The 26,046-nt window shown below is 43.0% G+C and overlaps 1 protein-coding gene across 15 annotated transcripts in view; it reads left to right on the top strand.

Moving 5' to 3' along the window:
- Positions 1–26,046, top strand: part of LMO7 (LIM domain 7) — a 411,754-nt gene that overhangs the window by 247,029 nt on the left and 138,679 nt on the right. For 13 of the 15 annotated variants that reach the window (XM_069205263.1, XM_069205262.1, XM_069205261.1 and 10 more), the window contains 3 exons: positions 21,967–21,997; positions 22,887–23,000; positions 23,145–23,343. In XM_069205263.1, the coding sequence (XP_069061364.1) occupies positions 21,967–21,997; positions 22,887–23,000; positions 23,145–23,343 (344 nt within the window). Of the gene's footprint in view, positions 1–21,565; positions 21,724–21,748; positions 21,768–21,966; positions 21,998–22,886; positions 23,001–23,144; positions 23,344–26,046 lie in introns of those variants that run through there. The other 2 variants (XM_069205267.1, XM_069205266.1) reach the window with 2 other exon arrangements.

Below are 26,046 nucleotides of genomic sequence, written 5' to 3'. Positions count from 1 at the left end.
AGCTTTCTGCTACTGTTCTGATATAGCCTTGCCATTGTGTATGTATATTTTTATTTTTAGGGGTAGGACTTTTTGTGAAGTATTGTGTTGGCCTTCAAAGGGGTTGATGGTACAGCTGTTGTATTCTACACTCACCTCCTTTTCTGGTGTGATATGTAGTCTGCCCGGCTCTGCCCTTGGGCGGCAGCAGGTTCCTACCGAATGAACAGAATCAGATATTCAATTGAATGACGAGGCAGATTTCATCTCCTTGAAATTTAAGAATAAATGAAAAACAACCTCTCACCTTGTTTAGCCCTCAAAGAAAGGTGCCAGATGATTGACACCTTTTTAATTCAACCCAAATCACTTCCTTCCAGGACCCCCGCCCTTTATACAAGCTACCTCCGAATCCACAGCTGGAGTTCTTTTCGTCTTGTTTACATGAGCTCCACCTCCGACGTCCACATTTATCTTTATCAAACACATTGTACCTTTGTTACGTTTATGCTGAATTACCCTTATGTGAAACTGTTCTGATATACCTGTATAATGTTCCGTATCCTTGTGTTATCTTATATGAAAAGCCATTTGCTTCCCTTATAGGTAGGTCTGCGGTGCATAAATAGTTATATAAATAAAGATGAACGGGCCTTTGTCTTTCAGCCACAATTTGTCATGCTGGACGTCAGTCCATGTAGCTCTGCCTTGTAGGCACTGTCTTTGCTACGTTGGCTCATGGTTGAGAGGCATCTGCTAGATCTTTGAGTGGCAGTTGTGGGTAACTTCGCCGTGTTTTAGCTCATGATCTTTACGTTCTTGTCCTGAATTTGGAAAAATCAAAAAGGGCATCTCCAGTGAACATTTCCATAACCATATTTGAATTGCTCACTTTAACCAGAACCTGCCAGACGACTCGGTGGCCACAACAGATGTTAACAGATTAACTATCGTAAACCCCTGCCATTCACGCGTTTGGTTATCTTGTAAATGTAGAAAGTGAGTAGTCAAGTTACTTTCTTACGAGCATGCACAACCTCAGACAGTCTTTTACTGCGATACCTATGCACACTTGTAAAGCGTGACATACATGCTTGTATTGCTTTCCATGCACATTATATCACTTCTTTTGTGAAGTTGTCCCACATTTTGAACTCTGCTGTATTTCCACTCCAGGAGAGGCTTTGGTTTCCTTTTTAAACTATGCACGAATAATGGAGTTCATCTCGTGTAATAACCTTCAGGTAAGTTAACAGTCGTGTTCCACGCTGAGATCAATCATCTTCAAAATCCAAATCCATATTCATTTGAATTTGTGCGTTTGCTATAATTAAGGGGCGAGTGACATAAGGTGGAGTAAAGAATAAAATCTAGCGGCGCTGACCTATTGGCAGAAAGGCAGTAGATTTCCTGTATGGTGCAAAGTTGATTCTGTGGGGTGTCTGCTTTGCAACAAGCAATCCTTTTGTTGCAGTGTAGCAAAAATGGCAAGACTTTAATTCAGCCAGATGTTCTATTGCCGTGTAAAGTACTGTTTTTACGCGTTGATGCTAGTGCCAGAACTTCAGTAATGATGAACCAGGTAAGACTTCTGTAGAGGCCTGCAAAATAGAAAGCACATTTAACTCCACGTTGTGTTGTGTGTTTACACAAGCTGCACCAAGTAAACAATGTGAGGTAAAATCAGTAACATAAAAGCCAAACCTCAAATGCATGCTCTGACGTTGTTTTCCTTGAAAGCCAATGCACCTTTGAAGAAGCCTCCATGAAGGGGTATCAGCACAAGCTTGGAGGACTTTTTTTTATTTTTTTATTTTATTTTTTAGCCACCCTGGACCTCTGGCACAATCTCAAAGGAGGGAAAGGCCTACCCTTCTCTGCTCTTCTGTCCTCCGCAACACACGCTGGAGCAACCACATCTCTGTCATCGAAGTGTCACTGCTCTTCTAATAGGGTTCTGCCTGTTAGTCCACTTACTTTGCTTGCTGTCTTTGCTGATAACCTTGGTGGGAAACCTTCATGGTAATCATGCATAGTGCATACAGTGTCCATCTCCAAATTCGCACCATTACATGGTCAACCTGATCTTACAGCTCGAATATACTTTGTTTCTACTGTTTAACAGACATAAATGTGTGTGTTTAAATCACATATGCACACGTATGAAGATATCATGAAGTCCCCCTCTACTCTTTGCCTCAGTAAAAATACAGCAGATTGTACATACTGAAATCTCATTAGCCCTCGTAGTGACAATGTTCTTACTGGATTATTGAAAAGGTATGAATATAGGGCTCTCCTCAAAATTATAATTCTCAAAACTTGGAGAACCATGACACTCCGCTACTATTTGGGTTGAAGTAAGGATCACAATTGAAAATCCTTTTCCTCATCCACCAAACTTTGATTTGTTTGTCTCGTCATTTGGACCTCTCTAGCCTAGAAGGCTGAGACCAGCTAATCGTAACCTACTCACCATATGGCAGAGAAAGATGCAAGAAATTTGGCAGAAGATATTTCCATGCACAAGACTCTTAATTGTGGGGTACTCTGCTGGCCTTAACTGATATGGGAAACGACAATCAATTTCAGGAGGTCCCTGCAAACTAACCTCTCTGTTGAGACCTTTGGTTAGCCTTCTGCCAGTATACCAGAGTTGTGATGTAGATGTTCACTGGGTTGATCCTGAAATGAGAATTTGCTTCCTTGGTGGTCAGATGCCCAAGATCGACTGAAGCATTATAATCTAAGAGCAATTCTATGACTTAGTGGTTCACCCTCCCATGGCTTTGTCATTGTCAGTCTGACCACAAGGAGGTAATCTCTTAGCAATAAACTCCTCCACCCCACAGTCAACTGAATGACTGTCTCCTCCTTGAAGTATCATTGTTTTCCACATATTTATCCCCTTTCTTTTTGAGTTGTTACCCAAGCGCGCTGCAGGAAAAACTAGGTGCTGTGACTAAATATATAACTTATTAGTTTGAAGTGAACAAAGAGGCAGATCTCCTTCACTGGCTAAAGCAAAATATCAGCTTGTTGTAAAGAATACTCGTCATGCTCCATGATTAATATAGCTCAAGTGCCATCACCCTCCACCCCTTTTAATCCTCTGAGTGCCCTGTTTGGCATCCAAAATGAACTCCGTGTGACTGGCATTGATGCAGTTTTCTCGGCTGTTGAATTCTGCGAGTGTCAAGTGTTGCCTTGAGGCACACCTTGTTGAAGCAGATTGTTGAAGGAGATTGATTTATATCGTGAAAGGTATGCAAGTAGACAGGATTGTTTGGTTCTTCTCTGGCAGAGTTACAAGGCAAACACCCTTGTACTGCTATTTCCTGCCTTAACAGCCCACGCCCATCTCACAGAGGTAAGACATAGTTTCACCAATTAGAGAAACTGGTTTCTTTTGTATTAGCCCTCTAGAGTGGGAGAAGACTGTCTTGAGAAATCGACCACTACATTTTATGTATAATCTATAAAATACCTGCAGCAGGGGAGTTACATAGCAAGTACTAAATATATCGTACATGCTCTATACATTGGAGTGGACAATTGTAGGTCATGTATATGGTGAAGTGAGTAACTTTGTCCTGTGGTTCTGTGATGAGAGTGGTTTGATGCAGCAACGTGTCTTGTAGTTGGATTCTCAAAAGGAAATCTGGGGGCTGTATTATGCATAGTTCCCCAGGGGTGCACCAAGAGTATGTGCCCGTTTGTGTGTCCTCAGTGTACTATGGTATTGGAGAAGGGGCCGAATATATTAGTGCACCCATTTCTATACTACAAATAGAGAGCCGCGACTTGTGCAGCAGCGCGATCTCAACAGGGTGTCCCCTTTTTTGCATGGAATCACTTTGTCTCTGCCCCCACAGCAGATGCAAATACGTGCTTAGGAGTGGTGTTGAAAAATGGCCCTCCCTGGAGGGTCATCCCATACTTATTGCCTGCCTCCTCTTTCTCTATCCTCATTTTTGTTGGCTTTATGCTACCCAGTGCTAAAGTGCTTGTGCTCTCTCCCCTAAAACATGGCAACATTGGATCATACCCAATCGGCCTCTTTAATTTATTTATATGTCCCTAATAAAGTGATCTACATGTGCCCAGGGCCTATAAATAAATGTTACTAGTGGGCCTGTAGCACTGATTGTGGCACCCACTTATGTAGCATTTAACCATGTCTAAGGCCTGCCATTGCAGAGCCCGTGTATGAAGTTTTACACTGCCATGTCGACAGCGCAAGGTAAACCTCTTGCCAGGCCTAGTCCTTCCCTTTTAATACATATAATTCACCCATTAAGTAGGCCCTATGTGACCCATAGGGGAGGGTGCCATGTATTTAAAAGGCAGCACATATATTTTAAAGTTTTACATGCCCAGGTAGTGAACTCCCAAACTCGTTTTCCACTACTTCATTGCATATCTGTCCCATAGGATAACATTGAAATGTATCTTGTTACATCTTACAAGGTAATTTGCAATCTGAACGAGGAAAAGTTTGTTTGGTGTTCTCTGAACTCACATTTTAAAAACACAGTTTATGGTGAAGTTGGATTTTAAATTGCAGTTCTGAAAATGCCACTTTTAGAAAGTTGGTATTTTCTTATTTTAGCCATTTGGGGCCAGATGTACTAAAAGATTTTACCCATTCTGTGTCTATGGGAAAAAGTTTTTGTACATATGGCCCTTGGTGCCTAATTCCTGTCTCGGGTATATGTCTGGGGTGGAGTGACAGTTGAGCTTGTGCATTCCCCCAGACAGCCACACGCAAAGGGAGCTTCAGTGTGACTGATAAGCCATCGACATCCTGATGGGCCATCCTGGGTAGGATGGGTGGGAAGGACTGACACACCTGAAAGGGCAGTGTCCTGCTTCATGCAAAGAGCTGCATACCTCCCTGTTGTGAGTCTGGAGCCAGGGTAGAAAGGTAAGACCTCTGTACACTTCTAAGACCCTTCATGGAAGTCTCCCCCCCCCACTTCAAAGGCACAACTGGGTATAAGTACTGGACCTCTGACATCACCAACTCAGTACACTTCTTGACCTGTGAATGCACTGTCAGGAAAGACTTCTGTACTGCTACAAGAACTGCCATTCTGCTGAGCTATCTGCTGCCCTCCTGCCTGGGAGTGAGGAGGACAGGACCTCAATCTCTGCATCTCAAGAACCAAAGTGATTCCAAGGGCTTGCTGGCTTGCCTCTTGTTCTGAAGTCTCAGGTACATCAAAAATAATCTATCTCTCCAATCTACAAACAACACCTGAACTTAGATTGCTGCAAGTCTTGCTCTGCCAAGTGGTGCCAACCCAGTCTAGGGCCCTTGGAAGAGAGTATAAAGTGCTGCATCTGCCAGAACCTGTGCATCGATGTAATTGCGCTGATTGGAACTGATGCATTGCCTTCTGCGAGATTGTGGTCGACACATTGCCACTATTGCAGGAACCTGACTGGTGCATCACATTCAAAACCACCACATCGCCTCCGGAGCCACTGCTTGGTAACAAACGCATTGCTGCCACTGTGTGGAGAAGACTGACACATCGTCCCTCCAGCTTGGATTAACCACACACTTCGCATTCAGAACCACTGCACTCTGAACCAGTGCATCACACTTGGAACCGACGCACCGCCCCAGTTGCATGGAGAAATCTGGCGCAACACCCCAAATGCATGGGGATCATCAATGCATCTCGTGCTGCAACACAAATTAAGGTACGGTTGCTCAGTGGGCCCTGAGGGGCCCTGTAGCCGGCCTACGCTCCATAGCGGGCGGCCTGAACTCTTGACTTTGTCCCAGTCCAATGCAACCAGGTATCCCAATAGGTGCTTATTGCTTCTAAGCACTAGTTTCACATTTATTGATAAAAAAATCATATCTTGACTTCTACTTACTAAATTTTTGTTGTTTCGGTCTTGTTTCATTTATTAAATTTAGCTCTATTTTTCTAACCTGGTTTGGATTGTTTTTGAGTGACGTTTTCACTGTTTTTACTGTATGAAGTGTTGCACAAATACTGTACACATTGCCTCTTAAGTTAAGCTTGACTGCTCTGTGCCAACCTACCAGAGGGTGACCACAGGCGAACTTTTATTGTGTATCTGATTTAACTTGAATAGGAATGTGGTTCCTGCTTGGAGAGGGTGCATACCTCTGCCAACCAGAAACCCAGTTTCTAACACAGCGCACTACCAATGTGCCACAAAAAGGTAGTGTATTTTTAGTAATTAGAGTCTAAGAGCCTACTTTTCATTTTGTTCTCTAATAGCATTTTCACTGCAGTGGAGGCAGGAATTTTTCACAGTGGATGTTGAAAAAAACTGTTTTACTTAATGCTGTAATCTAATGTACAAAGATGAAACACTTATGCATGTTAAATGCCAAAAAAACAATTTGAAGCCACCTTATCATATTCTAAGATCATGTTTGTTGCATGATTCACATGCCACATATTTTCAAGGCTAAGCCTCTGCATAGGCTGCTAGACTCAGAGCTAACCCTTGCCTCCGCTCTGCTCTCCCTGATAATTTTTTGCTCACTGACCTCTTCTTCCACCACAATTTTGATTTTATGATTTTAATGCCTTGCATTTGATGTCTCAAAGTAATACACTGGATTCTTCCGAACTTGTCTAAGTGACTTAAATCATCTTTGAATTTATTATAGGGGTCTCTTCATAAGTGACGTAGGGTCTGATGTGGTGTTCGTAGCACAGATATATACTTAGTTCTCTGTAAGGGTGCAGTAACCTTCTAAGGCTCAGGGACATCTCATCAAAACCATTTCAGGCTGTCAGTGACAATGCTTACCAGAAGGCATATCACAGTGCCTGAACAGATGGAGATACACATGGGCCTGTGAAAGAAGGAAGAGACTCTGTTTTTGAAGCAAGTACTGAGGAAGAGCATGTCAAGCAAATGGTGGAAACGAATATTCCTTTTTGCCTACAGCAGGTAACTTGGATTCATCTTAGCATGATAGGTGGGAATGTCTTTCCCCCCGCCTGGTTCTAAGACCTAGTACTTCAAGCATGGATTCTGCTAGGAAGATGTAGATTACCATTGATGAATATCCTTTGGAAAATTCCCTCAATGCTCACTTTTCCTACCTTATGATGTAATTTGTGGGCTGAGAAAGTGTACAGTGGCAGGTAAAATGTAGTAGAACCACGTGCAGGCACAAACAGAGAGTGCTTATGAACACAAAGTGCCAGCCACTTGCATCCAATCTACTTCAGAATTATTCCTGTATCTTCTTATATCATTTCACTGGACCATCTCATGGCTCACAAGAAAGTCTGGATTGCATCCTGAATACATTGGCCTTATGGTGATGGGGCTGTTCACTTTCACATACTGGTTAGGGGGGGCCTAAGCCAGTGGCTGTTGTGTGTATTTCTTTTAAAGACTGTGCAAATGGTCAATTACGGCCATTTGCATCCATTAAGAGTCTACTGGTCCAGACTGGGTTAGAGAATTGCTTTCCTAGATCCTGTTTCTTTTCATTTAATTTTTTTTTACATTTTAAACCAAAACATACCTATGAGGATGATCTACCAAAATGTAGTTTTGATTCCCAAACCATATATCAAGCCTCTTTCAGCAACATAATGTGTCTGAACTGCAACACAGATTTAATTGTTCGATACCAGTGTTGATGGAAGATTGAACCTTTTTACCTGTTCTCATCAGAAATATGGGTGAAAACTGACCTGCTGTGTGAGAAAGTGCCTCTTTTGACATGGTTAGCCCCCCCAACTTTTTGCTGGTATTTGATGTGGTTTCAAAGTTGGAAGTGCCCTGGGCCCCTGCTAAACAGGTTCCCAGAACCAGATCTCTTTCCCAATACTGTTATGATGCATAGACACAATTACCAACATCTTTAGCTGCCACTGTAAGTCCCTAGTAAATGGTACTTAGTTGCCCAGGGCATGGGGTACTAAGGATAGGCCCCTGAGGGCAGAGGCACAGATTGTGTCACCCTCAGGGACCCTGCATCCAAGTGCACTCAACCCTGCCATTGTAGGCTAAGCAACCTGGTGCAATCCTAAAATGCAAACATAACATGGCACACCACAGCCTGTGTGACCTGTCCAGTATACACTGCATGCAATATTGGTAAGTCACCCCTCTGGCAGGCCTTACAGCCAGAGGGGTGCGCTATAATGCATGTGTGGGCATAGGTGAAGAGTAATATGCCCCTACTGCGTCCTTGCCAAACCTGGGACGTAGTAAACGTACAGAGCAGCCATTTTAAATGCATGTGCTGGACACTGGTCAGTATGAGTTTCACAGCTACATGGAGGCCACTCTGAACCCTGGGTTGTTTGATATCAAACAACTCAGAATAACAAATCCAAACTGGTACCAGTATTGGATTTATTGCAGATGTACCCAGGGTCCACCTTAGAGGTAACCCCTGCAGAGCTAACTAGCCCTGGCATGGTTGCTGCCCGGTTCCACCAACCTGCCACCACCAGACAGGATTCTGGATCCCTTGGGTTGAGGGCCTTTGCTCTCTGGGGACAGAAGACAAAGCCCTTCCTGGGCAGAGGTGTTACACCTCCTCCCCCAGGAAAGTGCACTGCCCTGCATGTGAGCTTCAAAGGGCTTGCTGACCTTGAAACTCGACCCCCTAGTCTTGCTGCTAGCAGTAGATGGCTGCCACCGTTGCAGTCCCCTACTTTTGGCAAGAGCAATGGTGGGAAAATGCACCAAGACTCGAAGGAGTGGCCACCCTCTTCCTGTACCACCCCTCAGGTGTAGCAGCCAATGTGACCTCTCCATTTCATTTTCCTCCATCTTGCATGGTAGGAAAATAGCCAATCAGGGTTAGGGATGTGACCTCTCCCCTCAGGAAGTGGTCAAATAGTGGATGTAGCCACCCTAAGGTAGATTGCCCTTTTGCCACTAGGAGGTACTTCCCTGAATGCAGCATTTAGTAGGCATTCCCAGACCTGCAGATCAGATTCCAAGGACACAAGAAACAAAGAAGACCCAAGGATCCAGGACAGAAATCCAGCTACAAGAAGAAAAAGGTGCCACGGCTCCCTTTGCTGGATTCATTGCAGCCAAACTTAAACATTACTCTACTACACGAACATTACAGAGGTGGTGCCTACTTGTGGGCTCTAAGGTTTTAGGCAAGAGACCAAAACAAAGCTGGTAAAAGGCATATTGCTCAGGGTAAGTGGGCCATAAAATGTACACTCCAGCTGCAAGAAGAAAAAGGGGCCAATTCATGCCTGCTGCACTCAGGACTCGACAATCACTTTAATAAACCCTAGAGGACCTCCAACCTTCTAAATGTTGCCAAGAACCTCCCGCCAGAGCAAGGACATCACTCCTGCATCCTACAAGCAAGAACCAGTGAAGTCCGGTTCACTGACCGGCCACTGACCAATGACCCAGACACTGCAGCCAGACTAAATTTCACCTGACTGACCCAGAGGACAAACCCTGCCAGTGTGCCAAGTTTGGTGGCACTGCGACCTCCAGCGGCTGAACCATGCAATAGCCCGGGGTACTTGACCCCCAGTATCGGACACCCAGAAGAAAATTGCACTCTGGAGACTCTGAGGACCAGAAGCAAGCACCAGTCGAGAGACTTCAAGACACCCAAGAACCCTCTGAGTGGCCCTGCTGACCTGCAGTCCACCCATCAAGTGACCTGCCCCCTTGTTCCAAACGCTTTTATGCTCACAGCTCTTGGCTGACCTATCTGCTCTGCACCCAGCCTCCCTGGCCCTTGCATCAGAAAACCAGTTGTGTTCTAGGTGTCCACCCACCCCTTGCGGCCTCTACACTCCTAGGGACCCACCAGACTACCTTAAAGTCCACCTGTGCTGTGCATTTCCAAGTGGTCCCCCTTTTTTGTCCTGCACCAGCTCCAAGACTTTCAGCCGCTGCTCGAACGGGGAACTGCCTGAACTTCTCCGGCTGGCCCATAGGACATCTTGGTGACCTCAACATAAAGCTAAAAGGTGACATTTGTGAAATTGCCTGATTTTATATGCATTTTTAAAATGTTCTACCTTTGATTCCTATGGTGCGTAATTATCCACAAAAAGACTATTTTTGCTAAACTTTGAAAAATCATAACTTACAAAGTACTTACCCGATTTTGATGATCTTGGTCTTAACATTTTTTACAAAAATCTCAAGTATTTTTATAAATTGGTCTCAAGTGTTTGTCCACATTTGTTGATACTGGTAGTACAACAAATGCTTAGCACTTCTCCAAGGTTGGCCTAACTGCTCAACAAAGCTACCGCAACAATTAGAGCATTGAGTGGTCTAGTTTTTACCTCTGTAAACCAAAGTGGAGTTGCTCAGACTCTCTGCACAGTGCACATCATTTTTGTACACCATGTAGAGAGCCAGCCTTTTACAAGCTCTACTCCTCTTTATTTACAAACAGTGCAACAGGTCTGGAGTGGTCCAGGAGTGACTGAGTTAACTTTGAATGTGGTTGTCAATATCTTAAACCCCTCATTATCAGCATTCCACTCATCCATTTGTGTTTCTCTGTGATACGCCGTAATCGCAAAGGGAATCAGGAGGTTTACTGCTTAAGCACCTCACTGATGAGGGTCAACAAAGCTGAAACCATTCTTAAGTTGTTTATGTTCCTGTTTATTGGGCTTTGGCCTAGCCGTTCTGGCTGGCCTGTTCTTAGCAGAGCAGGACCATTGCTGATTTCCTATGGTTGATCCCACTCCCCAGGGTCACGATGAACAGAATGGAATGTGTTCAAGGGTAATTACTAAGGACTGAGATTAATTCAAGCATTCAATCTATCACCTTTTTTCTCAGTAACATAGCCATGCTATCCCCACAGAGGAGGGGTTAGACTGAGACAAAGGGCCACATTTTTAGGTTTTGCCTGCATGTGTGCACTTGCATGAAGTGCTTGCAAAATCTTTTGTTGATTTAAAAAAAAAAAAAAAAAAAAAAGGGGGGGGGGGGGGGGCTTGGAAACCACCCCTTATTTACCTGAACTTACCATTGGCTTGGTCTAACGACACTCTAATACACTTGCTTCTGATTGGCCAGCATGTTGTCTGCATGTCTTCTGCTTCACTTCCTGCTGTCTTCTTTGCCATTCATTCCGTTGTGTTGCCTCGGGACCAAGTACCCCTTCCGATCACTTGCCATTGGACACTGGCCAGTGTCCTTCCTCTGGCTACGATGCTGAAGGTACTTTTTTTTTTTCTTTCTGCATGCTCTCTTTTTTCTTTGTTGCTGTCTTCTTTCTTCACTGCCGTGTTCTTCCTTCTGCTCTACATGCCATCTTCTCTGTCTTCTTTCTTTGCTGCTGTTGTCTTTCTTTTTTGCTGCATGCCATCTTCTGTCTTACTTTGATGTCTTCTTTCTTCCTCACTGCATGCCATCTTCTTTCTTCACTGCTGTCGTCTTTCTTCTTCGCCGCCTACGGTTTTCTGTCTTCTGTCTTCTTTCTTCACTGCTGTCTTCTTTCTTCTTCACTGCATGCCATCATGCCAATAGGCTTCACCTTTGTTTTTTCTTTCTAACTGGATTACAAAATATTGGAAAAATGTTATAAAAATGTTTAAAATTTGATAAACCGTTAATAGTTGTTATTAATTCAACATACATCACAACATAAACAACTATTAATGGTTTATCAGATTTAAAACAAACATTATTGTAACATTTGTCTAATAATTTGTAATCCAGTTAGAAAAAACAAAGGCAAAAACTATTGGCTTTGTCGATGCTTGTTTTAATAGAGCACAATGTTTTGCCGCCATGAACGCAAGCAGTAGTCCACAGCCGATATTCAAAAATCCAAGAGTACAAAACAAAAAAACAAAAAAATAGAAAGAGTGAACTAAATGCAGACGCCAGCAATATTCCCATCAGTGCCGCAGTAAATTGCTGTGCGCGCTATATTGCTATCGGCTCACGTTATCACTCCCAAAGCTGTGATTATAAATGTACAGCAAGCGTCCCTGTGTTTAACATCAACACCACTGACTATTGCAATTCCGTAATAATATAATTAACGCCACAGGACTGTGCTTGGCTTCTCCATTTTGTAATTATTTACGTGGGTATTATTTCCAGACTACAGACAAATTGCAATGTGTTAGAGGAGCCCAGTCGTGAAGTAGCATACACAAGGCTCCCTCTGCTGGATTAATTGCTCCAAACTTAAATATTACTATTCTGCACGAACATTACCGAGGTGGAGACTACGCGTGGGCACTAAGGTTTTAGGCAAGAGACCAAAATTAAACTGGCACAAAGCATATTGCACAGGGCAAGTGGGGCATAAAATGTATACTCCCGTTTTCTTAGGGTTAAAGACGCACTGTTCCGTGAAACACGTAGTCACCCCGCTCCGTGAAACACCTAGTCACCCCCCTAGGGTGACCAGACGTCCCGGATTTCCCCGGACCCTCCCGGTTTTTAGAGGACGGTCCCGGTGTCCCGACGCGTCTCTTAATTTTAAATGAATGTCCCTGTTTTGGGGACAAAGGCCGGATCATTAAATAAACGTTCCGGTTTTGGGGACAAAGATCAGTTCATCTAGGGAAGCATAAGTTAACGGTATGCTCTCCTTTAACAGTGGCCTACAAAGTATGGAATAATGCAAGTACATTGTCTGTTACTAACAGGCAACCCAGTCCCCTGTCTGTTCCCAGCAGAGAGACGGAGTGGAGAGCAGAGAGTGTTGTTTTTATTTTTACAATGATAGTTAAACTTTTAAAATTTAAATGACATAGACTACATGTACGTATATTTTTCGGGCATCATGAATGTTGTAAACATTTCCTTAGGTGGCGTTTTTTTGCGTATTATTTAATGCGATTTATAATCGATGGCAGGTCTTTGCCGTTCTGTTTAGCCGCTCTGTTCGTTTTGCACGGTGATGCACTTGTGTAACGTTTAGTGGAATTTGGGGCATGTGGTGCAGGGAGGTCCCCTAATACTCTGCGTTCCTCTGCAAACCTTGTGGACAAAAGCGCGTGCTTATTGGTTTGACGTGGAGCAGGCTGCCAGAGCACGCATTCCACCCTTCCGTCGCGGGCTTTTGTTTTAATAACACCGACAGGAGGGCCCAACGGCGGCAGGGTCGAGTTGCGTAATTGTGTGTCCTTAACAAGCCAAGGAACAGCCTGGTTACCGAGTTCAACTGCTGCGGAATTTGTTTGCAGCGATTAAGATAGCGAACTTAACCCCGGAGCCACAGCAAATCATTTACCGCTTAGATTCCCGGAGCTGCTGTCTAGGGCCCAGCACTTAACAACCTCTGCTTGCGCCCAGGGCGCGAGGTCCAGGCAAATACGGAGAGGTAAAGAAAAGTCTAGAATAAGCGAAATATTTCAAGTGGTGAAAAAGTGACAGCTGTCCGCCTGATTCCGTTGGCAACTTTTTTGTGATCCCTTAGCTACCCCAGCCTTCAGTTTCATTATTAAACGTTTGTTTACTGCGGCCCGCGGGATAAATTTTTTTGATTCGAAGTTTACTGGTAGCGGGTCAACCTTCCTCACAGGGATTGTTTTTGCAGTTTTAATGGAATTTACAGTTTCGGAATATAGCTTCACCCCTGAGGCGTAACAATATTGCTTCTGTTGGTGGTTTGGGTACAATGGGTCGATGTCTTTTATAGTAACCGTCTTCAGGCTTCAAAAGGGTTAACACCTGTCTAGTGCCCGAATTGTAGACGTGAAGTTTGTGTGTATATATAATTAAAAATATCATTCACTTATGTGAAGAGTTCTGCTGGTGTCATAATCTCAGTGAATGTGAGGAACGAAGTTTGGTCAGTTCTGAGTTTGGCGTGCAAATTACAACCTTTTGAGTGTACCGTGCGGAATGTGAACATTAGTTTGATAAACGCTTGCAACGTCTTGCAAAAGAGGTGATTTATTAAAATAAACTTACAAAAATGATACAACAAGATTGCAACATGCAGACATACTTCAGTTTTTCTAAGGCGTGACTCCTTGCACGCCTCGTCACGCACTAGACAGAGCCTGTGGTGCCCTCCCAGTGACAAATAGCAGCAACGGGCGTGCGCACAAATTTCCCATAATAAGGCTCGAAACCACGCCCTTTTGTACCTCTAAGTACCATTTTTTTTAGTGTTAGGTTTTTTTAAAACTCTGTTCATGGGAGGCCTCCTGCTGTGGCTGTTAATGCCTCTATTGCACTTTACTGGTCCAAAAGGCACCCCACATTCCATAGATGTTCTACTTGTAGTACTGTATGTACTCTTGCTGATTTTCATCTGTGACGATCCACGGGCATTACGTAACCACTGAGTGAATATGCTGTTAAAGAAAAACGTGCTTAGACAAGTGGGAAGAGGTGTGGTCCTTCTAAAAGGACTCCACTGATTAAACAATATATGTAACTTTTGTTTAATCTTTTTTCCTGCGAGTGTTTTGTTCTGCCATGTGAGTGACAAAATTATATAGAACAGATTTTTGAGTGCATGAGTTTTCAACATGTGGGATTTCATTTTTCCAAAAAATGATCATCCAAATAACCATTTAAGGCATTATATATAGTGTAGTATTGAAACAGTCCTATTAGCCAGTGGAAATGCTCCGTGTTTCACTCACCTGTATGCTTCTCCCCCACTACTACAAGTTGCCTTCTCGCATGTGTGCTTTCTCTCCACCAGCAGCACGTTGCAGTCTTTTGCCCACTTGATGCCCCCAGCTGCACCCCTTATGTTGCTTCCACCGGTCTGCACTCCAGTTTTGCTTCCACTCACCCATCTGCTCTCACAGGTTGCTTCCACCCCTCATCTCCTACATTGGTTTAACTACTTCATCCCCAATTCACCTCCCCCTCCTCTGCTTGCTTCCACTGTGAGGCTTCCTTCACCCACTGGAAAAAAAATAGCTCAAAAAAGCATCCACAAAAGGATGCGGCAGGATACACATTTACAGGGAGATTGAGGGACTTGAGATATTGTTTATTGCAGTTGTCTTCACTCACATGTCACTAAATGTTGGAAAGACTAAGCACCACCAGTTGCAGAGCAGTGGTGGAAGAGGTTTCTACTTATCTAAGAACTAGGGGAAGCTAGAAGTATCAAAAGGTATTAAAGGACACAAAGTTTTAAAACATCTGGTGACCTATACCTCTTTGGCATTTTCAGTATATCAGTAAGATAGGGACTAGAGGTTGAATTGCCATTTAAATTATTTAAAGAGACATACTGGAATTGGGTCAAGGAAATCAAGGAATACTAAATATGTTTAATAAAGTAAAATATTTTTTTGCCATACTTCAAATGTATCCTATTTAATTTTGTCTTGATTTGTGCCTTCTGTTCGAGTTCTCAAAGCAACAAAAAAGAACAGACCACTGATACCTGAAACATTCTTTCCCTTCTAACTCAGTTGACTTTTGATTAGAATCCAAGTGGCAGATCCCGTTTATTCAGGAGTTTTGCAGAGTGAGCTAATTCTAAACATTTGAGACGCTGGTGTCCTCGATGCCCAATCTTCCTTGATTCTTCCGTTTGAAGGTTTGTTTGTGAATCAAGTAAAATATCCGATTGCAGGTTCCTGGTTTCAAAAGCGGCGATGAGTCAACTTTATGTCCAAGTAGACCTTGTGGCAGTGGGACATTGGAATTTGATTCTTGGCTCCAATGGGTGCCTGAGCTTTCATGCCTGATGTTGAGTTGTGTTTATTAAGGTCAAGCCAAAATGTAATCCCCTAATTTTGTAGTCTCAGCAATCTGCTGATTTTTGGGAGTCTGACGTAGACTTCCATATTACTCTAGTCTGAGTTGACCCATCCTATTTACTCCTCTTATCTCTGCCCAGTGGTAAGTTTGCAGGAGGGGTATGTGAGTTAGGATGGTACACAGTTTAATTCATTGCTCAATAAACTTTTCAGATTTAAACTTCTAATTTGTTATTTCTTCAGTGTATTTTTTAATTCCAAAATTACTTCTCCTCTTACGATTCGGTGGTCTAGGTATCTGCAGACAGCTTTAATCTGAGTAGAAGTTCCTATGCTATTTATTTTCAATTTGAGAACCTAACCAAGTTATGTGGCAACATTTTCTTCAGTCCTACTAATCTGCATTTCGTGGGCTGTTTGAATGTTAACCTCTTGACCAAGAGGAGTTAAAATGATTGCATTAGGACAGGAAACCTGATTGTTTATCTTCTTACCTGCTTTGACGTTTTTATAAAGAGCTGCATACGATAGTAGTATACAAACATGTAGTAATTCTCGTCCCCCACCCCCATCCACAGTACATCAATAGTTTGAGCACACAAGACATCTTGCAAATTCGATCTGCGGGATGCCCCCTCTCACTTTCTGCATAAGCCTGAGGTTTGGACTCTTCTTGTCTTGGCCATTTACCAGGTATTGGAACCCCAAATCTTGTCCTATTTCTTGTGGACCCCTCAGACTTCATACACCAGCCTCTCCATATTTGCACAGCTATTCATCCCTTAAACCCATTCTGACAATGCAGGAAGTGTGTCTCACAAATGTAGTGCGATGTCTCTTTTTGCCACTATACTTGACATTATTCTTGTAAAAAATTGGCATTGTATTTAATTTGTCTGTTTTGATTTGATTACGGATGACCCAGCAAATCACTCAGATGCATCACTGCTAGTTGCAATCAATCCCTTCACTTTTTAAACACAATTAGGAAAACTACATTTTTCAATCATCTGCATAGTGAAGTACTTTGTGATATTTTGTGTAACAGATAACATTTTATCAATATTACCACATTTTCAGCAGTAATGAAGGAATTTAGTGTTGAAAATTATTCTATTTATTGCCATTTTTATACCAGTGCACAGTAGCTTCTGGTACTTCCGTAAAGAGGATCAGAACTTAATAAATGGGAGAGTGGAAGGATGTGTTTTTTTTTTTTTGCTCTTGCCTGAAAACTTCAGTACTGCAGATCTTTATACCTTTCACTGGATTAAGAAGCTATTTTGTGTTCGTATTATATTCTATTTGTAGCCATAAAGTTCCTCATTTCGATACTCGTGAACAAAAGTTAATTTGCCCCATCGTGGGACTATTGTGAATGAAGTCTTTGTGCCTGTTGTGTGACAATTATGAGTGGCGTTTAGATATAGTGTATGAGGACCAGACGTGTTATCATATAGGTTTAATTCTGTGTGTTACAATGCATTGAAACTACAAAAGATGAGCATTAGGATGCTATTGTGTCCTTGAAGAGAGAATGCATGGTTACAGTGTAGCCTGTGTGGGAAGTGTTTTGATGACATGTCTATGTGGCAGAGACTTTTAATACCCGTTGACAGGAAATATTTAGCCGCTCCATAACCGTGCATGAATGTGAGAAGTTTAGAATAGACGCAGTGATGCATGAGGTATTTACTGTCATTGCAGTGGTCTATAGCATGAAGTTTGAATCCTGTTGAACATAGAGGAAACTGCTGAGAAGTGGGTGGTTCTGCACATGGGAGGTGAAATATTCTAACATCTACAATTTAAGTGTGGAGTCCACCTAAGACTGGCAGGGCAACAATCCATCGAAGTGTTTATAGAACCAGCAAGGGTATATGCTCTAAGTGATTTACCTGGGGTGGAATAGTGATGGGCTTTATACAGGCAGGGACAGTGTATCATCTGAAAAATCCAACCAGGAGAAGCAGGATGGGTCTTTTAATAATGGGTATTATACAGCCAGACGGATGTTCTAGGCGGACTCCAGAGTAGATGAGAAAGCCACAACAGGAAGGGATTAAAAGAAGGGAATGGGGAGAACAAGGTAGAGTTTCTTGTCCAAGGCCACTTCCGTATCCTAACAGGCAGTTGCACTTAACTAGCCACCCTTTATCTGTGTACCCTGGGCTGAGCAACTTAAGTAGGGTTAGGAAGGTGTGGCAGAGACAGCACGTGACCTGGACATGGATGGAAAGGAGCCTGCACACTTCAGAAGAGGTAGAAGGAGACCTGGGGATGAGTCGGAAGTGGAGGTGGGGTGAAAAATTAGCGGGCTGGAAAGATCTAAAAAAGATAATGCAGTAGGGAGAGACAGTATGTAGAAGGAAGTGGGTGGCAGAAGAGAAGGAGGAGGGTAAAAATGATTGTCAAAGCAATATAAGACAGGTTCGTTGGCAGGGAGAGTGACAGAATCGAGGAGGGAAGGGTTTTAAGATAAGAAAGGAGAAATGGAGAAAAGGGGGAGAAAAGAGGTGTCAGAAGGAGAGAGGAAGGAAAGGAAGAAGCGCACAGAGAGTCTGAAAATGAGGGGAAAGGAGCAAAGGTCCAAATATTCTGCCAGTATGTTTTAGCCATGTTGTACACCACTGCAGTTCAGCATGGCTAAAAGTTAGTGGGGAAAGGAGAGTGGCGTGAAGTGGAATGTCATGAAGTAGAGTAAAGTAACATAGAGTTTAGTGGCATAGTGCTGTGGAGGGAGTAGAGTGATGTAGAATGAAAGGGAGTAAAGTGGAGTAGTGAGTAATAGAGTTGAGTGGCATGGAGAGAGTGTTTTGGAGTAGCATACAGTGGAGCGGTGTAGAGCACAATGAAGTGGTGTAGAAGTTGAATGGAGTATATTGTTGTACGGTAGAGTGGTATAGAGTGGATAGAATGACGTGGAATAGAGCAAATAGTATAGTAGAATGGAATGACAGTGTAGTGGCATAGAGTGTCATTGGAGTGTCGTGGAGTAGTGTGTTGTAGAATAGAGTGGAGTAAGGTGGCATGGAATAGCGTAGAGGGATTTGCGTAGAGTGCTGTAGAGTGGAGTTGTGTGAGTGAGAGAGTAGAGTTTTATTGAGTATCATGGAGTGTAGTGTCGTAGAGTGGCGTGTATTGAAGTGGCATAAAGTACAGAGTAGAATGGCGTAGAGTGGTAGTCCCAGTTATGTAGAGTGCATTGGTTTTGACTAAAGTGGTGTAGAGTGTTAGCACAGAGTACAGTGACATAGAGTAGAATGAAGTGGTATAGAATGGAGTGCTGCAGCACAGAGTGTGGTGACACAGAGTCCAGTGGTGTAGAGTAGATTGTTTCAGAGTAGATTGAAGGGGCGTAGTGAGGAGTGGCGCCTAGTAGTGTGCAGCAGTGGAGAGTGGCATTGAGTGCAGTTGTGCAGAGTAGATTAGGGTGAGTGGTGTGCTGCCAAGTGTAGTGCATAGAGTAGAGTGCAGTTGTGTAGAGTTCAGTGGTGGAGAGTGCAGCCTTGCAGAGTGGAGTGTCATAGAATGCAGTGGTGTGAGCACAGTCCAATGGAGCGGAGTTGAATGGTGCAGAATGCATTGGCATAGAGTACAATAAAGTGGTGCAGAGTAGAGAGCAGTGGCAAATAGTGCAGTGGCGCTGAGTTGAGTGGTGTAGAGTTCAGTTGCAAAGAGTGCAGTGTTTCAGAGTAGAATGTCATTGAGTACAGTGGTGCAGAGTAGATTGGTGTAGACTGCATTGGCTTTGAGTAAAGTGGTATAGACTGCATTGGCATGGGGTGCAGTGGCACAGAGTGAGTGGTTAGAATAAAGTGCAGTGGCATAGAGTGGTGCAAAGCCAAGTGGCAAAGAGTGGAGTGGTGCAGCTTAAATTGCAGTGGCATGCAGTGGTGCAGAGTAGATTGTTTCAGAGTAGAGTTAAGTGATGTGGAGTGTTGCAGGATAGAGTGCATTGGCATAGAGTGCAGTTGCAGAGTAGAGTAAAGTGGTGTAGGGTGGGGTGGAATGGAGTGGCCTAGACTGGTGTGGTGTACAGTGAAGTGGTGAAGAGTGCAGTAGTGCATAGTAGAATGCAGTGGAGTAGAGTAGTGGAGTGCAGAGTAGAGTAGAGAGGCATAGTGTTGCACAGTACAGTAGAGTGGAGTGGGGTAAAGTGGGAGTATGCATGGTGTGGTGGTACTCTGCCATTACAGACAACACATCTCTAATTGATGTGACCAGTACACTTGCACAGACATTCTGTTTTACTGGCAAAAGTATACAGCACACATACAATAATGTGTGAAACTGTCATTGCCTATCTTATTGATTTTTTTTTAAATCGTATTAAAAAATGTGTTTGCAACACACTTAAGAATTGTCCAAAAAAAATTCATTTGTGCTTCTCGAATTCTGAAATGTATGCACAGTTCATTTAAAGACATATTTTCTTGTGTGCTAGAAAAAAGTGCCATTGTAGAGTGTTCAGTCCAGTACACCTCTGTAACCAGCATGATTGTCACATAAATCCACTCACTTTGAAGTCAGAGAAAGAAAAGTAAACACCAAGCTAGGGAAGACAGATTCTGATATTTGCCCTCTGTCTTTGAGTGCGTTCCAAATATGACAAGATAAGAACAAGATTTAGAGTCCTCTTTACAGAAATCGAGCACTGGTGGAAGGTTAGCGTAAATAGGGTATTGGCTACGGGAGGATTGAAACAAAACCAGGAAATAGAATTCAGCCCACATAGCCAATGGTAAGCAATGGAAAAGGGAAGATTTCCGAATGTCTTCAAGGTGATGTTAGGAAACCAGACAGCAAAGCTGTCTGGTAGCTTCAACCTAAAATATGGCAACACTAAAGCTAATATATTGGTATTTTGGTCCACAAAGCGGGCCGTTATTTTCATTATTTGCTTGAAGGTACGAAGACTAATAGCTGTACCACATAAAAAGTGGAATGTCAGTGGTATTTACATTCGTGAGTGGTATTAGGGGTGGATGATATTTAAATTGGTAAGCAGTAAATTCCACAATGCTTGAAGTTATGCCCGCACTGCATAAATAAACATTTTAAATTTTTTGCCAGCGATATCGCAATAAATATCGCTTTGTACAACCCACAAAAAAGCCCCCCATAACTTTTACCGTTTATAAAGGCAAATAACGCCGACACAAATGTAGTTATGTAATTTGCTTATTTGAATTTTGGCTTGGGTCAAACAAGCTATTTTGCAGTAGTGACACCTAGAGGATTCGAAGAATACTAGCATAATGAACATATCCTACAAGCGTACTTGCTGGATGCAGGGACGTCCAATGGTGTTTGGGGCTTTGGTTGACGTAAGTTTGTTGTCCCCTTCCCTGGCAATTGAGCCATTAAATATGTCTTCTGGAACAGTATGGCAAGTCCTTGCCGATGGCACCATTAGGGGGAACACAATATTGCCTTACTTTTACCACCCCCTGTAAATCAGTGAAGGGAGTTATTTTGGCGGTATCGTGTGACTAAAGTGTCTGAATATCTGCTTCCCATAACTTTCCACCTGCCAGTCACTTGTATTTCTTTTTTCCAAACTTTACCTTCACTGTTCCCCTTGCCGCTACTTAGTGGTGCACAGACCGTCTCTCAGCCTAGAATGCCGTGTTAGTTTCGTCCTAGTTTATAAAGTGCTTGATGAGCGTAATGGCGACACGCTTGTATTGTGCGTGTCTGTGTGAACGCTGAAACGGCCGAGTCGATATTCATTCCACTAAGCACTGAGCGTTTCGGGTGTATTTGAATAAAGTCCTCGTTTGCGATTCTTGAAACTTCTGTGAAACTGCCCAGGTGCAGAGGGGCGTGCCCCGTTCATCACCCTGTCCAGAGCGGGTTAGTTGCCATGTGTGGTATTTCGCATTAGGCATGGATGCCGCCCTTGGGTGGGGGCGTGAGCAGCGTTTCTCCAGTGTGCTCTCCGCCTTTCATTGGGGTGGAATCCGTGCCGCAAACAGCCATCGGCTGTGGGTTCTGCCGCGCCGTGTATGCCAGCCCCGAGCGTCTCCTCCCCGTTTAACCGAAGATGGTGGGATCCAGGCAGCAGGTTGGGTCTCCTTTGCTTTTCGCTGTGTGTGTTGAGAAATTGAGGTTAGTAAATCATTGCAAGTGTGCTTTGAAGAGCAGGCGACCTTTGTATGCTAAACAAATCGGCACGCAGGCGCCCTGGCTCCCAGCGAGTGCCGGCAGTGCTTGCAAATACATTTGATATGATCTCAGCTCTTATGTTTGTGTTGTGTTTTTCGCTGCTGTAAAGTATTTTAAAATGTTTTTTTTTTTTTCTTTTTAGACAAGAAGAGACACACAGAAGGCTAAAGAATGTAAGTACCATTCCTGGCTTCGAGATTCTATTGTCCCTTTTAGTTAGTAGGTGTGAAATACAGTTGGGATTTTTAGAAAAGAGAAGAAAACCAGCGGTGTGGCTTTGAGGCCCTTAATAACAAACAGTTCACAACACAAGATCAGCCATTTTGTACCTCTATGTGGGCAGAAGCTGGTCATAAAGTGCCGCGGCCCAGAGGGATGATATAATTTGGGTTAAAAAGCCCTTGGCCCAGTGAGGGTACTAGATTGCCTTAAAACTTTCCAGAGAGTCACAGAAATGGTTGGAACCCAATGTGAAGGATAGAGTTGTGGAATTGACCCCTGATGTTCCTTGGTCTGCGTTTTCAGTAGGGTACAACCCACCTACCCACCTCTCTCTCTCTCTCTCTCTGTCTCTAAGCACCGAGTTCCTAGTCGTGTGGGTAAAAGTAATTTGTACATGAAAAATGCCAAAGCGAACCTCCCAGGAAGGCAACATGAGATCAAAGAATAAAAACACGTATTTGAAGTCATATGTTGGCCATACGTTTTTCTGCGGTTTTTTTTTTACTCTGTTTTCGAAACACTCCCACGTTTTTACATGTTAGTGAATTGATGCCCAGGCATATAAAGGGTTTTGTTCAGATTCACATAGCAGGGTAATGGTATTTTGGGGTTAGAACTATGATGTTCTGGCTTCATAGCTAAAAGTACACCACTAGGCCGCACTTCTTACCACAGTCATAAACTGCAGAAATTCTACATTGATAAATCTTTTCAGGTGCTTCGAAATGCACATTCCTGAAACCTTAAAAATAACCAGAGCTGCTTGCATATGAAAGGTTTTGCAGCTAGAACACAGACGAATAGTTAACTCATTAACTTTTCTGTGGGATTTTATTCCAGGTTTTGATTACCTTGTATTGGCTTGGTCGGAAAGCACAAAGCAACCCCTACTATAATGGTCCTTACCTTGACTTGAAAGCCTTCGAGGGGTTATTGGGACAAACTCTGACTAAGGTGAGCAAACATGATGGAAATGTTAGCATTTCGTAATTCGTTATGTCCTTTTCTGTTTAGGTGCTGGTTTTTGCAAAGCAGAGAACGTGGTCTCACTTTAACCTCTTGTGGAATTCTCAAAACAAGTGTTCCTTCTGCTTCCAGGCACTTGAGGATTCTGGCAGCCTGAAAAGAAGCGGGCGCGACAGTGGCTGTGGTGATATTTGGTACAGTGAGCGTGGTGAGCTACTATCCCCTTCAACCATCCATCGCAGGGACGACTCCTGGGACAGTTTAGACTCCTTTGGCTCAAGATCACTTGCAAGCTTTTCGTCCGACGCAACCCTGAAGGGCAGCAGTGAAGGTATTTAAATGTTACTGTAAATTTGTTATGTAAAGTTCAGCATGAGTGCTCACATTGGTACGCACTTGTACAAAACAGGGGCATACTTTGTAGATACATCAAAATATATTTTTTATTATTTAAATAGGTCACAGAAGCCATTGTAGCAGTTTGCAGTTAGATTAATTATGATTTTGGGTATTTGATGGATTGAGGGAAAAGAGGGAAATGGATTATATATCCGTCTGTCTATCTAGCTATCTGTCTAACGTTGCCTTGCCTGGGGAACAGAGAGAGAACATACAGTATGTGTCAATGTTGTCAATGTTATTACTTTTTACATAATACCTGAAAAAACAGTTTGTCGCAGTTGTGCATCCTAGGTACGAAGAAACTGGGGGTATTGGAAGGTGGTTTGGGTTTGCCTAGTGTGTGGCCTTAAAGTTAAGAGGCGTCTTTATCACACAGACTTGGCGTTGTTATATTGCACCCAGGCTCATACTAGTTTTCAAAGCAACCTTCATGTATCAAAGTAAGAACTGGATTTTCCCCAGTGTCACTGTGGCCTATCCCCATGTTTTTAGCCTCTGCCCACTCGTCAATAGCCACTGACTCCATACTCCTTCATAGCCACTAACTTTCCCACCCGCCTCTTAGCCAGTGATTCTATTACTCTGTTCGTATCCCCCATCACCCTCTCCACACCACTTAGGATTACCTGAGTTAGTTCATTATTTTTTTGCACTGGGCTGTTCCAGTTTACTCTTACTACCCCGTGGTGCATTCTTTCGCACTGAATACCAAGCAACCATTTATGTACTGCAGTTAAGAAGATAAGCAGGGGCTTCAGTGCTGTAGGCTATTATATTTATTTCTAGATCCTAGGAGTCCCGTCCAGAGAAAACAACTAAATCTGTTCATTGAAGATTTGTAGTACTCCAAAGAGTGTGGCATGGAAATCTATACAAATTGTAACTTTCCAGGTGAGCTCTTGATCAATTAAGTGCACTCACTCCAGTATGTTATATGGTATGTGGACCATTAATACACGGGAGATGAGTGCAAAAAACATTTTAACAGTCAGACACTCTCTGCCCCCCACGCTGTGTTCATGCATTTTTCCTTACGGAGAAGCCCCTTGCCACTAAAACCAAACAACATGTTAGGTGGTGTCTGTTTTTTTCCTACTATGCAAAAGAGCTTCATACTTTTATTTTAGGTGCCACTTTCCAAAATAGGAGAGGCCTTAGCCACCTTTGCTAAGGGCTACACACTAATGGGGTTGTGGGTGTTTTCTCATAAACACCTCTTCCTCCATCCTGTAGCCAGTGAGTAAAACCTTCAAATAGCCCAAAGCACTAAATGCTACCTGAAGGCAGAAATGTGTGTGAATGCTGATACTACGTGCTGATTGGTTATTTTGCTACACAAATTCTATCTGCATGCACGAAAATGTTGTCAATCAAGTGCTAGATTTCGATCCAAAATGTCTCCCTCCTACCCTGTCCTCTTCATGGATCTTATTGCTTCTCGCAGTTTCATACAATTTATTATTAAACAAACTCAAGTACTGTTATTGGTTGGAGCAGGGTGACACAGTAAAACCTGCCTGTTTGGGGTCCATTGTATTCAGCAACCCAGCCCCTTGACAAGGTCTTTAGAAGACAAAGGTGCTCTTAGAGTGTTCTAAGGGCTTATGAGGCCTGACCCCTACCATTATTGTATTGAAGAAGCCTAGGGGTCAGGCCTGGATCGTTCGTATGATCCTGACCGGTTCTGCGTGAGGTTGAGCGAGGACGATGAAGAGGGAGAAGACAAGTCAGCCAGAGAAGACCGAATTCAGTCAGTCCACCAACCAAGCTTACATCCACTTTGTTTGATATGTTGTAGTTATATAGTCATTTAGAAGGACGGCAGTTCCTTAACATGTGCAGAACATGTCCTTGAGTGACAGAAGGTAAAATAACGTTTAAATGTACTTATTGTGTTTCTATGTGTGATAAACCAAAGTAGTCTTGTATAGTACTTGTTTTTTTTTTCATTACGTTGTGTTTTATTGTAATGGCGCGCACAATTAAATGCTTTATGCTTGCACTATTTGTTCTAAATATTGATTAATGGGGTTCTGCAATCATTCATTGTTTTGCAGGGATTTACAAATTGACAAAAATACATGGTTTATATATGAACACATCCATTCTAATCTGTGTAAATGTATGCATATGTAATACACATTGCTAAGTTTGCACCTTAGCTATTGCCTACAGAGGAGAGTATGCTGTAATTGTGATAGCACTTCCTTTGATGAAATTATGCTGCCTTGACGAATTACTCATCTATCAGTTTTTTAGCACTTAGTCGCTGCTTTCCAGTTTTAAGGGAGGATAGAAGGGATGCAAAGCACAATTTGGTCGACACCACACAAAATTAATAAATGAGTAATTTAGCTAAGATTCATGAGCCTGAGTTTGGCTGCTATATCGGTTCTTTTCATTAGTCAATTTGGCAGATGAGTCGTGACATTCAGATGCCCAAGCTAGTCATCTCGACTCAGTGGAGCTGCTCCAATGTCCTTAATACTTGGCCGCACCATTCATTTTGTTAACTAGCTCCCATTTCATAGGGTGAGAGGCAGTCTAGTTTTCGAGCTTGCTTTTATAAAAGGAAAAAATAAAGAGTACAGGGTTTTGTTGACCAACTAGTAGAAGTTAGCTGAATATCGTC

This window comes from Pleurodeles waltl, chromosome 8, assembly GCF_031143425.1.
Source record: "Pleurodeles waltl isolate 20211129_DDA chromosome 8, aPleWal1.hap1.20221129, whole genome shotgun sequence".
NCBI classification, from domain to species: Eukaryota; Metazoa; Chordata; class Amphibia; order Caudata; family Salamandridae; genus Pleurodeles; species Pleurodeles waltl.
The sequence above is the reverse complement of the archived record's forward strand: the minus strand, read 5'-3'. Positions and strand labels throughout refer to the sequence as shown.